Raw genomic sequence first — 14,982 nt, 5'->3', positions numbered from 1 at the left:
TCACCTTCGTGAAGCAGTTCCGAGTCGTTTCATCCATATTGTTGCTGAAAACACAAACGAACCCACCACCCGCCGACCCACACCCCACCCCCCAACTACCCACCCACCTCACCCCCGCCAAAAAAAAAACAATTGCTCACATCAGCATCGGCCGCGATTAAAATTTGTTATAACAATAATAATCCTTCCGTTCGACGTGGCACTCTATCACATCGTTGAGACGCCTCGAAGCGCTTCACGGAATATATTTTTAAAGTGGATTGACTGTGTGTTTCCTGGGAGAAACCCGGCAGCCAATCCATCAAAGGAACAACCAGCGATTATGTCAACCTTCCTGTTTGCCATTTGCTTATGTAAATGCTCGATATAACAAGTTCTCCGCCCAAAAAATCTCCCAGTGATTCTCTGGCTGTGGGGAAGTGAGACACTGATACAGCTGATACGGTACAATACATGATTGGGAACTCAACTTTAATGATGGCACAGCACCACCTACTGTCGGTCACAATACCCTCTCGTTCCTCACCGCAAAACCGCCGAGCCGCCCGCCTGACTGTTACCACGGTTGGCAAGGAGATGGGCAGTCTTGGGGTTATAATAATATAATAATCCTTGCATTTGATATAGCGCTTTTCACGTCTTCTCGACGTCTCAAAGCGCTTCAAAACGGCCCGAAGTGCCTCATCTCGTGGCCTCGGAGACCTAATCAATGCCGTGCATTGTTAAAGAGGTTCTTCTCCCGGTTTCCTGGGCGACAATCTCCTAGATAAAATCGTCGCTCCCTCTCCATGGCTACTCGTGGGAGGTTGTTTGCTGTGCTGCTGCGGTTTCTCCACCAACGTATACAGTCACTCCACTTTGCACTATATCTTGCGAAGCGCTGTTTTAATGACCTCCACCCCTCCCACCAAACAGGATGCGAACATCCTAGTCTTCTGTGTACAAATCACATGGGCTGGTTTCTTCCTAAGCTGACATCAGAACAATTTTTTTTGCCGGGGGGAGGGAAACAATAATTGAATTTGATGCTTTACGGGAGGTTGGCGCCAGAGGCTGAGAATAGAAGGTTTGTCTTCAAGTCTGTCTGTGATCAGCAGTCTCTCCCTGTACAGCAATCACTCTGACCTTTTGCACTCATTTTGCACTCTCCCTCTCTCTCTCCCTCGACATCAAAATTAATTTGAGCGGTAAAAGGAACAAAACGAAAAGACGTTTTTCCGAAGGCGTTAAGGCTTTTGCGAACCCTCTCACAGTAATTACTGTTAACAACAGACAACTTGCATATATTTAGCACCGTTCACGCAAGCTTCTTCTTGGAACGCTAATCACTGTCAAGTTTAGTGATGGTGGTTTTTTTTTTATTGGCGATCTGATCAGCTCAAAACCCTCCGGTTGATGTCACGGACAACTCCCAAGTCAAGACTCCGGAGGGATGACCCGTTTGGCATTACGAGATTGCCATCTTGTGGCTCTGGGGAAATAAATAGTTTAAGATAGGTCGTAGAATGAGATTCTCTTTCAGAGAGGCAGCACAGGCACGACAGGCCAAATGGTCTTCTTTTGAATGGGAAAATTCTTTGGTTCTCGGTCTTGAGTGGATCAATGGTGTAGTGTGCAGTGCGATTGGATCAGCTGTGAGGTATTGCAGCACCTTGGGCCGTGTTTCACCAGTGGGAAACACGGCCCAAGTTCAAAATAATTTGGGTTTAATCATTTGAACAACACAAATAGATTCCTGGCAGCAGCTCTCCGCAAGCCAATGCAACTGGGTAGGGGGGTTGGGAGAGGGAGTCTCAAATGAATGTCATGGCGAAAAGTCTGCAGCGTAACTAGGGTTCTGCGAAGGCCGTAATAATAATAATAATAATCCTTGCAGTTGATGTGGAGCCTTATCATATCGGAAGGACGTCTCAAAGCGCTTCGCAGGATTTACTATCAAATGGAAGTGACTTGTGTATTTGTGGGCCAAGCACAATCGCGCACAGCAATGTCCCCCAAACAGCCATGGAGTCAGTGAGTAAGTTAAATAAATGAACAAACAAACGAGTAAATAATGTGAGCCATGCGATTGTAAAGCACCCCCAAGTTAATATCCTACATGAATGCGCTATATAAATGTTGTTGCTGTTTTGTCGAGATGTGGAAAGGGAAAAGTGTAACAAAGAAATGGACTTCGAAATTAACCGTTAACTAAAAGTCTTGTCCACTCAGCGCTGCAAAAATCTCCCTCATCCTCCAGAGTGGAACCTCTCTTTGACAAAAGGTTCCAAAAAAAAAGACATGAAAAGAAATGCAGACATCGAAAAAAGAGGTATTACGGCGTCTTTAATCGTAATCGTGATTTCTGATACAAAATTTGCCACAGAAATCCCCGTTCGCTAACCCGCTTCAGCTTCTTAGAACCGCAGAGATACCGGAATGGAGTAAAAAAATAAATTTATCGATTGTTGAAAAGTATTCGCCTTTCACCTCTGCAGGGAGCGAAAAAAAATACACCTGCGCCTGTAGCCGTTAACAGTAGTTTACGCACCAGTTCCTCCACGAATCACGCAGAGAGTTTAGCGGTGTCAGACGGCAAGGCAGAGGTGTCGGGGCTAAAGGCTCGGCCCCCAAGGTAGTGGGACAGAGGGAGCGAGGACCAGCAGTAGTTTAGAGTCTGAAGAGCCCCGGGCACACACGTTGCAGGAGATTGCACAGTTTGAAGGAGACAAGGTCGTGGAGGGATTTGATGGGTGCTGAAGCCAGCTTGGTTGAGTTTGATTCTGTACGGTAGTTGCCTCTTTTATTTGTAAATGGTGGGGGGTGGGGAAGGGAGAAAGAGTTGAAAAACAATCCCCCCCCCCCACCAGCCCAAAAAAGCCGTGACATTATTATTGCCTGTCTTATTATCCCCCTACTTACCTGCCCGTACCCTCCGTTCCTCTGGCTCCGGTCTGCTCCACACCCCCCCGCCCAAACCGCCCTACCATCGGTGGTCGGGCCTTCAGCCTCTCATCCCCGAGGCTCTGCAACTCCATCCCCAGTGCCTTCGCCGCTTTCTCCCTTTCCTCCTTCAAGGCCGGTCTCAAGACCTTTCTCTTCAACTGTGCCTTCACCTCCCCTCTCAACTCTCTACCCCCTCCTCGCTCCCTCCCTTCCCTCCCCTCCCCCTGACCATCTCTCCCCCCAATGCTCGGGTCCCAACCCAACTGTCCAGGGCCTTGGGACGTCCTCCCGACGTGAAAGGCGCTCTATAAATGCAACCTTGTTGTTGTTGTCGGGCAGGAACATAACCTGCACTTGTTCTGTGCAACAAAAAAAATCTTATTTTCTAGGACCAGATGAAGGGTCTTTAGAGACAGATTGACGTACTTGGGTGGGGTGGGGGGGGGGTGAGAGGAGAGAGTAACGAGCGAGCGAGAGAGAGAGAGCAAGAGAGAGAGAGAGAGAGAGAGAGAGAGAGAAATCATTTGATACAAGGAGAGAGAGAGAGAAAAAAATATATTCCTGAATATTCCTAAATCAAGGCCACAAAAGGATTCCATCTGAACCTCTCGGCTTAACCGAGGAGAGCATCATAGTCAATGAACCAGGTGACCTGGCCCTGGGAAGGCTGGATTCCCGTAATGGGCCATTTCTGAGGCTCCGTCCCCACCCGGTTGATCTCGCTGACGATGGAACGCTTGCCCTTGCCGGTTATTAAGACCGCCACCTGTCTGGCCGGTTGATGACGCTCAGGGAGAGAGTCATCCTCTGGTGGGGTTTGACGGGGCTCTCGGAGAACAGGACCAGCTGGTTCTCGGAGGCCAAGGCCTGGCTGTTGGGGAAAAGCGAGGCTGTGTGCCCGTCCACGCCCGCACCCAGCAGCACAAAGTCAAAGCTGGTGCCGTTGACCATTACCTCGATGTCCTTGGCGTACAGACCAGGACCCCCGTCCTCCTCCACGCACAGTCTCTGGTTCAGCTGGACCGGCATGGGGTGCAGGTTGACATAGGGCACCCTGACCCGCTGGAGCAGGTGGTCGTGCAAGCTTCGGAAGTTTGACTCCGGGTCATCCAGGGGAACACAGCGCTCATCCACCAGCCAAACGTGGGTGCGTTTCCAGGGGAAGTCGGGGTGGTGCCTGGCCAGCCTGCGGAACAAAGCCACCGGGCTCGAGCCCCCTGACAGGGCCAGGTGGAATCGCCCGGTGGAGTCTTCTCCCACGGCGGCCCAGGCCGCCCCCTCCAGCCGAGAGGCCAGCTGGGAGACGAGCACCTCCGCCCTGGCCGACACCAGCTCTCCTCCCCTGAAACCCGCCGGCAGGGCCCGGTAGCTGTTCGCTCCTTGGCCGGCGGGGTGAGCCTCATCGGAAAGGACCAGGGCGGGTTCGGGGGTGATGAAGGACACCTCCCTCCCAGCCACCACGAAGTCCAACGACTCGCCGGACTGCACCCCACCGGGGTAAAGCCGAGGCTGTTCCCCGAAGATTTCCCCCAGCAGCGGGGTCCAGAACTTCCAGGAGGCCAGCAGGCCCTCGGTGTTGACGAAGGAATCCCGTTTGGCCCGCAGGATGTTGGGGATCAACACGGCGTAGGCGTCCTTCTGCACCACCGGCCTGAAGACGTGGAAGTCGGAGAGACGGAGACCGAAGAGGCGGACATCCGGAAGCTCAGTCGCCCGCTTCCAGGCCGCCGGGTCCATCGCCGGTTCGAAGAGGTTCCTGCTGACCAGGACAGCCGGGAAATTCAGGTCTCCGTGGCCCACGTAGAAGACGATCTGCCTGGGCTGACACTGGCTCGATTCGGTCCTCCTCACCGACTCGCTCTGAAGGCAGAAGGCTTGCTTCTTGAACAGGACCCGGGTGTAGCCCACCCTCTCGTCCAGCGCCTTGCCGGCGGTCAATATGAAGGGCACTCCGTCCCACCGCGAGCTCTCCACGTAAACCGCGACACCTGAAATGCACAGGGCTATTAAGAAACTACCAACAGGGGGGGGTCTAGTTTTCACGGTATATCACTTCCTTAATAAGCGGTGGAGGGGGGGGGGGGGGGGGGGGAGAGGAGGGAGTTGCGGGCCGATCTCTCTTACCAGCAAAGGTGGGAGTGGTGCTGACGGAGTGAGCCGGCCTTCCCAGCTCCTCCTGGACCTCGGAATTGTATGCCTGGTACTGCGCGATCACAGCGCTCTCCCTGCCCAGCTGCCCCAGGCTGCCGTACACCTTCATTTTGTTCCTGTGAATCTCCTCGGAGCTGCTGAGGTTCACCGGGGTCTCCATGGCCACGAAGGTCAGGATTTCCGTCAGGTGATTCTGAATGACGTCGCAAATGACTCCGTACTGCTCGTAGAAGCTTGTGCGACCTGGTTGTCGGGGTGGGGGTGGTTAGGGAGGGAGGTGGGGGAGAGGAGAGAAGGACACCATCGTGATTTGAAACAGCGATAATTAAAAAATTAGAAACACTTCCTTTTCACGGCCAGAGGGATCCAGCCTGACAGCTTTCGGTTGCGAATAAAAAACAATAATAATAATAAGTCTTCGAGACGTCTCAAAGCGCTTCACGGGATACACCGTGAAGAGAATTGACTATCGTCGAGACTGCAACAGATTCACAACCAAGTGCTTGGTGCCCACAGTCTGGGCTTACGCTCCAAACCAGTGGGACGCGGGAGAGGAGGGGAGATTGATACACCGACAGAGGTGCCCTCCTTCGGGGTGAGATGCTAACCCAAGAAGCTATCAGCCCATTCATTCGTTCGTTCATTCGTTAGCTGACTCTGGTCGAAAATAGAAATGAGTTTCTTCTGCCGAGCGGGCCAAACTAATCTCCGCATTAATTGGTCATTCAACTGAGAGAGAGCTGTTGATGGGACCTCACAGTACGCAAAATGGCTGTGACATTTTAACCTACAAAAAAAAGCAGACATTACATATACTTGACAGCAATTCCTGTGTGAACACTTGGTGATCTTTCAGATACGATGAGCTGCTATAAAAGTGCAAGTTCTACGCCCTAAACCCGAGGCCTGGAATTGTATTGCATTGCCACCTGCAGGCCCAAGAGCAACATGGCCATCGATGTGGCTGTTCCAAACAACTGGAACAGTTTACGTCGACACACACGCAGCCTTTAACCAATTGGGAGAATGGCTCAAAGCGCTCAATGAAGATGGAGTGGGAGCACAGGGACAGGTAAACAGGTGGATGTTCTGGAGTGGGGATGGGGGTGTTGGGAGGGGAACCACTAAACAAGAGAAACTCCTCTATTTTTCTGCCAATAGATTCCAACTGAACAGGAAGACAGGACCTCAGTTTAACCTCTCGCCTGAAAGACGGCACTCTGATGATGCAGCGTTCCCTCGTTACAGGATGGAGTGACCTTACAGTCTTTGATGTGGGAGCCTGAAACCTTGGGAGAGGGAGGAGGGAGGGAAGGGAGGTGACCGTAAGCATGACCAAAAAAGAAAGGTCTTTAGGTGGGTTTTAGGTGAGGGGTCAAGGCGGGGGGGGATGGGATTGAGGGAGAGAGTTCCAGAGTTTCGGGGCATAAGATCAAAGGGTAACAGACCACTCCGTGTGCACTGCCACTCAGTGCCAGGAATTCCTGTGAAACACTCACCTGGACCGTGAGAAGGTGAAGTGCCGAGATGGGGCTTGAACCCACAACCTCCTGACCAAAGGCAGGAGCGCATCCTGACAGAACCAGTGCCCCTGATACCAACACATTACTCATTTCCTTACACAACCGGTGAAAAATTACAGCGCACCTAAAGACCCATTTATATCTCCTCGCCCGCCCCGAGGTTGGCCATGAGGGCTGGTGCACTTCGCTTTGCGTGGAGCAAGTCCACGGAGCAGTTCATTTGACGGGAGAGCCCAGGGTCTGCAGCGATCTCACCCTGACGATTTACCGTCGCTCCGTCCAGCACAAACCTCTTCAAATTTGGAGTCAAAATCGTTTACTTCTGGCTCCAAGACCCTACCTCGTGTGTTGGTTGCTGCATGAAAGCTGTTGTTATGATCATCTTCGGAACGGAGCGCCTGATCACGTTGTTGAGACGTCCCAAAGGCACTCAATAGTAACAGTATGAGAGAGACTTAAGTAAGTCTCTTGACACAACCCAATACAACAACAGCTTGCATTTATATAGCGCCCTTCACACAGTCACTCCACTTTACAGTATATTCTGTGAAGCGCTTTGAGACGTCTCGGTCACGCGATAAAGGGCTATATCAAATGCAAGGATTACTATTATTTGTGCAGCCACTTCTCTTCGTTTGAAGAGAAGCACGGTGATGGCAGTTTCGAAGGGGTACAGTTGTAGACAGCAACATAGGCAGTGACCGAGGGGGAATCCTTTGCCTGAACCGATGGGACCACTTTCCTTCAGTGACTGAGACACAAAGTTGGACGTCCTCTGAAGGACGTGGCAGGAAACAGCGGGGTAATCAGAATCAATTCTGGTGAAGAGACCAATTACTTTGTTACAGATAATAACCTTGACCAGAAGCAAGCGGGAGGCTGGGGTGGGTGGGGGAGAGGGAGAGAGGAGAAAGGCTCACAGACTCCTGCAGAAAATATGAGTCAGTAAAACCATCTTGTCCCGAGTCCGCAGATTTCCTCGCTAGCGAGCCTGTTAAAGATTCTTTTTCTCTTTCACTGAATAAACAGAAAAAAATGCAGCTACCAAAAAAAAAACGATTTGTGCTGAATGTTTAATCATCTGCAGAGAGAGAGAGAGAGAGAGAGAGAGAGGTACATTGACCCCAGTCAGCATCATAGAGTTACAGCACAGAAGGAGGCCATTCGGCCCATTGTACTTGCGCCAACTCTTTGAAAGAGCTACCAACTATTCCTACTCCCCCGCTCTTACCACATAGTCCTGCAAACGTTTCCCTTTCAAGTAAATCTAGTCATGTAGACTACATTTCAATGCAACGAATATTATTATTATTCATCAAACGGGTCCGATGGCAATCGGTTGGGCCAAATGGCCCGTCTCTGTTACTCTACGACGTCTATTTGCTGAGCCCTGTATTCACCGGCCGCCTTTCTCTCTCTCTCTCTCCCCTCAGTCCATACCTTTAGAGTCGACAGTCTCTTTCATGACTATCTCCACCCTCTCGATGTGGTGCTGGTTCCAGATGGTGTCCAAGTGCTGCCGGTTATCGTGTCGGAACTTCAAGATGTGGCCGATCGCCTGAAACCGCGACAAGGGGGAAAAGAATCAAACATCAGAAGACAGGGAGATGCTTGGAGACTCACTGCTGCCTTGATATCGTTTAGATATTGTTGTTGTTCTTGTTGCTCTTCCCTGTGGCTGAGATGGCGAATGGAACGGGGGATTTCGCTTGTAATGCCAAGACCTGCCCACGGAGGGCGAAGGAGAGCGGCTTGGATTCATTCTCTTTCTCACCCAATGACCCCAAACGAGCCTTGGAATGCACCAACATTCCAAATGCCTCTCCGTTTAAGCTCCCGCTCTCCTGGCCAACAACCCTCCAGGCAAAAAAAATGGGTCATTCAACTAGTTAGCGGGACCTCGCTCCGTGCAAAAACGCCACGGTGCTCACCAGCGAAAACAGTCACTGAGCGAAAGATAATTCCTGCAAATCTCTTCGAGGCGTTTCAACGTTGGGAAAACGCAAGTCCTTTCTCGACACAGGGACAGTGCCCTTCTCAAGAGTCTACCGCACAGAGAGAATGACTTCGCTGTGTGGTAGCCGCTTGAGGTTTCAGGCGGGGACGGGCAGGAGGGCGGTCGTGGTCAAGCGAACTGGAGGAAAGGCTTGAACTGAGGGAGGAGCAAAATATTGAGATGAGCTACCAGCTCCATGGGATAGAGAGAGAGAGCAGCCGGGGGGGGGGGGAGGGGGTGAGTGGCCGAACACTCAGTCCTCTTCGACCGCGCCTTCGACCGAACCCTCCTACCCTTACCCTCCACCCCGCCTGATCCTAACCCCCAGCTCGGGTCCAAATCCCTGACTGTCCAGCGCCTTGGGATGTCCCCCCCGACGTGAAAGGCGTGGTGCGAATGTAACTTGCTGCTGTCGTCCTGGTTTGCGAGTGTACAGCTCCCTCCTCCCAACCCAACTCCCCTCACCCACATCTGTTCCCCCACCCGCCGTTCCTCACCTGCTTGCCGAGGTAGTGGTCGATCCTGTACATCTCGTCCTCCTGCAGGACCCTCTGCAGCTGCTCGGCCAGCTGCTGGGCTGAGGCCAGATCGTGGCCGAAGGGCTTCTCGAAGACCACCCTGAGCCAGGAGCCCGCGGGGGGCCGGGCGGTGCCGTTGATCTTCTCTGCGATGTCGGCGTAGGCGAAGGCGGGGACGGAGAGGTAAAAGAGGCGCCCGCTTTCCTCTAGCCCCTCCTGAGCCATCTCGTCCCGGATGCTCTTGCTCAGTGTCGTGTAGTCCTCCAGGGTGTCGAGCTGCTGGTAACGGGTCAGCTTCGTGAACTGGTCCTTGAGGAGCGAGCACCTGACAGAGGGCACGTTGTCTGGACAGGTCAGGCCTTTGAGGGCCTTGGCTATCACGGGAGTGGCCTCGGCCTTATCAAGCCTGGTCGTCCCGTAGAAGCAGAAACTTTCCTCGCTGCTGTGTTCGGTGTAGAGCTGGAACAAGGCCTGCCACAGGTACTTCCTGGACAGGTCACCCGTGGCCCCCACTAGCACCACCGTAACGTGGCCCTTGGAGCTGCCCACCGCCAGCGACATCATCAGCACAGCCCCGTAGAGAAATAGTCCCATCGCAGCCTGTCCCCGGGTCATTGCTCGCTCACTCTCTCTCGCTCTCTCTCTCTCTCCGCTCCCTGTCTTGTCTTCTTTCTTCAACAAAAAACACAAAGGAACAGTGGAAGTAGTTTCAGAGTCCGGTCACCTAATCAATATTATTCGTCAGTCAGTCAGTCAGCCAGTCAGTCAGTTTCCCTGCCCTCCCCACCATTGGGCCTTGATTAAAATAAACAGTCTCGCCACCCTCAGGGTAAAGAAATTCTTCCTGGTGTCCGTCCTTAACAAACTCCCCCTTCTCTTCTAAGTGACAAAAGCTCAGGCAGGTTTCCTTTCTCCACTGCCTCGGTTTGGCTGGCGATAAGTGGGAATCCGCTTGTTAGTCGATTGGCGGATGGCTTTTTCCCCGGGGGTAATAACCCCTTCGAAAAACAAAAATAATTAATGTGGTCACTCAATCCGCCACAGTTTGTGGGGACGCGGTTGTGCGCAATCGGCTGCCGCATTTCGGCCTCGAATAACAGTCAATCCACTTGACAGTATATTTTGTGAAGCGCTTTGGGACGTCTCAACGGTGTGCTGAGGTGCTGCATCAAATGCGAGGATTATTATTCAACCGTACTCCATTGCTGCATTACCCTCGTCTCCTCAACCTTGGCAGCATCCTGCATCACAAGCCTTGGCTGCTCTGATCAATAATGACCCAGAAATACATATAAATGAGCCACGTGATACCCTGCCAGAACCCGGCTTCTGTACAGTAATAAGCCCGATCTGGTCAGATGGCCCGAGACTGCCTCAACACATCAGGTAAGTTTCACTGTAACCCACACCCCTGCGTTGGTCTCAGACTGCGATGTTGCAAGGAGGTAGCTTCTCTCAGCCATCACCCCCCCCCCCACACCCCACCCCCACCCTACCTCCCCACCTCCCAAAAAAGGACCTTTTTGCAACGCTGTTATTCATAATTATAATTTTCATGTCTTCCGAGACGTCTCAAAGCGCTTCACAGAATAGGCTGGAAAGTGAATCGATCGTATATTTGTGGACGAAACGCGGCGGCCAATTGCGCACAGCAGCGTCCCCACAAACATTCTCTCCGTTGAGTGTGCAAGGGGGGCTTGTGGGTTTGGGTGTGGGGGGGGGGGGGGGGTGGAGGGGAGAAAAGAGGCAGAGGGACAGTTTCAGTTTCATGTCCTGTGGGCCCCTGATCCACAGCAGCAGCTCAGGCTGCAGAGGACCTCTACACCAGAGGACAGAACATTCCCTCTGACATTCCCCAAAACGTTGCACTGATGTTCATTTCAATGTGCCATATCTGCTTTGAACCCTTACTCCCTCCCTCTCTCCCTCCTTCTCTCTCTCTCTCTCTCTATCTCCCCCCCCCCCACCACCCCCAGCTCTCTATTCCCTCCTGTACCACCTCCACCAGCAAACAAGCAAAGCAGTAGCCCATGACTGATGTGGTCCTCAACACACCAGGTTACCCCACTCCATCCATCCATCCATCCATCCAATGCAACGCCAAGTGGCGCAGGGGGAGAGGAACGCGGATGATTTCATTCGAGCCTGAAATGATTATATATATATATATATATATACCCCCACACTCACTGACCTGCTCCAACAACACTGCACTTCCTGAGTCGTGAAATCTACCAGCGATTGGGGTTTCCAAGTCATCTGACTGCAGTTTCCGAAAACGTCCACACAATTTGCTTTGCGCTCCCACATTGCTCTGTGCGTTTTGTCTGCGTCTGTGCGTCTGTGTTACACAGAGCAACTCTCTCTCTCTCTCTCATTTCATTGCTGTACAAATTTATTGTTAGCTTCCTTTCCCCCCCCCCCCCCCCTCCCACCCCATCCCCTCTCCTGTTCTCTCTTGCCTGGGAAGCAAACCTATTAAACCCTGACTTGGGTTTCAAAAAAAGGACCAAAGTTTGTGAGCTCTCTTTATCTTTTCTCTCTCTCTCTCTCTCTCTGCTCACAAGGGCTGACTCTCTGAATCTGGGCAATGGTTTAAAGCTGACACACTCCCCTTTTCGGGGAAGGGGGGGGGGGGGGGGGGGAAGAAAAGACATATTTGTTTTTCTCGAGCGCTGTCCGCTCGCTTTAGTCGATTCCGTGAAGCGCTTTGAGAAGGTCCCCTAAGACGTGACAAGGGGCTATACAAATTTATATTCAAATATATATCAAACGCAAGGATTATTATTATTGTTTTGACGTCCACCTGTTCAGTTCGGATGTTAAAAGATCCCCCCCCACCCCCACCCCCCATCGCTTATGTGAAAATAGACAGGAGTTCCTCGCCGTGTCCTAGCCAACAATCTCGCCACAGGTAAAATTGGGTCGTTCACTTCAAGACTGTGCGCGGGACGTTGCCGTGTGCTGTGCAAATTGCCTGCGTTGTTCGCCTACGAATACTCAAGTTACCGCACGTCCAGAAAACCGTGAAGTGCTTTGAGAAATTTTGACGTCGTCGAAAGGTGCTTCATCGATAATGCACGCATTATTCTTTGACGCTTGTTCCAATTCCCCGCCCTGTCACTCTCTTCGAGGAAACCCGCAGCTGCGAGTAACCAGAATAATAGATCTTGCTATTGCATTGCATCTTATCACATCGAAAGCCCTCAAAGTGCATTAGAGCAATTATTATGACGTGCTCTGGTTTTTTTTTCTTATATAGGCAAACACGGCAGGTCATCATTGCCGGCGATGTCCAATAAATAAAAATGAGAGGAGTAGGCAATTAATTAGAGGGAGATTCGAATGGGGAGAAATGAGCCCTTCTACAGCGCCTGGGCTGAGATAAGTGTCATGGTGACCTTCGTAAGAACACTTTCCATTTGATATGCGACTAATGCACCAATTGTTCAGCCTCTCCGTGGTGACCTCTGGTTTATACCTTGAAAAACTTTTTCAACAAAACTTACAGAAGCTCCCTGCACATTACACTGTAGGTGACCTTATACACTGCATTACTAATCACTCGGATATAGATTCGGTGATTTTCCATCTCCCAACACCACCTTCTCTCGGAAGGACAGCCCTGTTCTGCCCTCAAGCCGTTGGAAGCTTATCCTGTGCTTTTCCATCCTCACGGGGAAGTCAAATCATCTAAACGTCGAAAGTCAAACACGCCAGCCTGGCTCAGGTAGTAGCACCCTTTCCTCTGGGTCAAACGGTTGTGGATTCAAGTCCCCACATGGGATCTTTGTGCTCATAATAGGCTGGAAGTATTGTGTCTTGTCAGAGTTGCCATCCATTGGAACGAGAGGTTAAAGCAAGCTCCCCGTCTGCCTGTTCAGCTGAACGTTAAAGTTCACCCGACACAATGGGAAGAATGGAGGATCTGCCCAAGAGGGCTTTGAAGACAGGGAGAGAAATTGAGAGTGAGAGTAAATTTAAGAAGAGGGTTCCTGTGGCTGAAATCTCGGGACTGAGCAAGGAGCCATAGGCTAGATTTGGAAGGCCTGAGGGCACGGGCAGAAGAATGGGGCTAGAGGAGCCTGCAGTGTATGGCGCAAGTAGGGAGGACGATTTAACAGCAGGACGAGGATTACAAACATAGGAACAGGAGTGGGCCATTCAGCCCCTCGAGCCTATTCCACCATTCTATTAGTTCGTAGCTGAACAGGCTCGAGGGGCTGAAGTTGATCTACTGTGTGTCAGTAAAGCCTGGGGATTTGGCATTACTCCGAGTCTCACGCTCATTTCAGACAAAGTGGGAGTCCTGGTGACCAGGAGAGCCATCCCCTTTGCTCCTTGCAAAACCCGGCGTCAACAGACAGCCCAAACCCTGGGCCTCATCCGCCTTTCCCAATTCGGCGATGTGACCCGCAAACCCAACGGTTTCACCGGGAAACTCGAGGGCGCTCTTCTGGGGTCTATTCATTTCACTGTAAATACTGTACTTCATTCAGCGTCGCGCGCATGGGAACAGGAGGCTATCGAGGCCATCAAACCTGTTCTGCCAATTGATTAGATCACGGCAGATGTTTCAATCCCTTTTAACCGCCATTTCCCCCTTAGCCTTTAACTTCCCGAGTTAGTTGAGCCCCGGTCTAGTATTCTATCCTGGCTGATCTGTACCTCAGCTCACGTTTTCTCCATATCCTTCGTTACCTGTACTCAACAAACATATTGATCTCAGCGGTGAAAATATGCTGCAAAGGACTGATGCACAGTATTTAGGACCGTCACGATATTTCTTGCGTGTGATATGTGTTTTAGGATGACACAATGCAAGTTCTTTCTTTCCTATTCCCTAGCCTGGGGAACCAAAAATCAAACACGGGGCCCCCTAACTACTGGCCAGACTGAGATCAGCTCACTCAGCACAGGGCTGGGATCTAACCTCGGACAATGACTGCTTCTGAAGTAAGAATAGACTGCGTTGCAAACAGGAAATAGACAAACGTTAATTTCTGAGAACAACTGAAATTTAACTGAACTCTCTTTGACATCAAGCGACGAGCTAAAGGTCTTTATCTGCATCGAATTTCTGCCGCAGGAGACTGTCCGTCCTTCAGCTGGGCTGTGCTGAGTTACCTGATCTCAGCGTATAGGGCGATGGCTGCAGTCAGTAGCTGAGGGATTTCAGAGGAGAAAAATCAATCAGGGGGTCTCACACTCCTGGTCACTTTTTACTGCCCCCCCCCCCCCCAAAGCTCACATGTGGGGCAATGCGAGACAAGCACCGTTATCAGTCGGTTTCAAAGCCTTGTGCGTTCTGACTCCGTGTTAGCGCTTGAGCTCATAGTCAAAGCTGACACTCCAGTACTTGGCTGGGGGTGGGCGAGATCGGACACTATATTATGGGGAGGGTGTTCTGCATCTTGAGATGGTTGCTGTCCAACCATCCAAAGATCCCCCGACACTGTTCGGAAAGAGAAAGGAGTTTCTCCTGAATAAGTGCCGGCCGAACAATCCTTCATCTTAATTGGTCAGTCACTCGGATGCAGTGATGGGGTGGGCAGTGCAGGCTGAGATGAAATGTCTCTTGCGATCGTGTGTGTGAGAGTGAATCCCAGCAAATACACAGTCACTACACTTGGCAGTAATTACCCGTGAGGCCTTTCAAGGGTGTATCCGACGCAAGGATGGTTACGGACATAGGCTCTGAGGCGCTTGCACAGGTTGACCTGCTTTTGTGCCTGTTGTGCCCTTCACGCACCCACCCGCTCCGGCGCTGAATCACTGAACAAGTAAAGGACCAGAGAGCCACAGATAACCTCAGCATCTTCAAGATCAGGAACAGAGGACAGGCAGAGGGGGAGATAACACCCACAGC

The 14,982-nt window shown here is 51.5% G+C and overlaps 1 protein-coding gene across 1 annotated transcript; it reads right to left on the bottom strand.

The window, feature by feature from the left end:
• Nucleotides 1-3,464: 3,464 nt before the first annotated feature.
• LOC103184186 (hexose-6-phosphate dehydrogenase (glucose 1-dehydrogenase)) lies at nt 3,465-11,416 on the bottom strand. Its single transcript, XM_042343744.1, is given in 6 exon segments — nt 3,465-3,699; nt 3,702-4,913; nt 5,050-5,319; nt 8,040-8,157; nt 9,093-9,785; nt 11,308-11,416. Coding segments are annotated over 5 exon segments (2,397 nt in total). The 5' UTR covers nt 9,729-9,785; nt 11,308-11,416; the 3' UTR covers nt 3,465-3,538.
• Nucleotides 11,417-14,982: the final 3,566 nt, after the last annotated feature.

Source organism: Callorhinchus milii, unplaced genomic scaffold (assembly GCF_018977255.1).
Source record: "Callorhinchus milii isolate IMCB2004 unplaced genomic scaffold, IMCB_Cmil_1.0 Scaffold24, whole genome shotgun sequence".
NCBI lineage: Eukaryota > Metazoa > Chordata > Chondrichthyes > Chimaeriformes > Callorhinchidae > Callorhinchus > Callorhinchus milii.
Note: the sequence above shows the minus strand (reverse complement) of the source record. Positions and strands in the feature narration are given on the sequence as shown.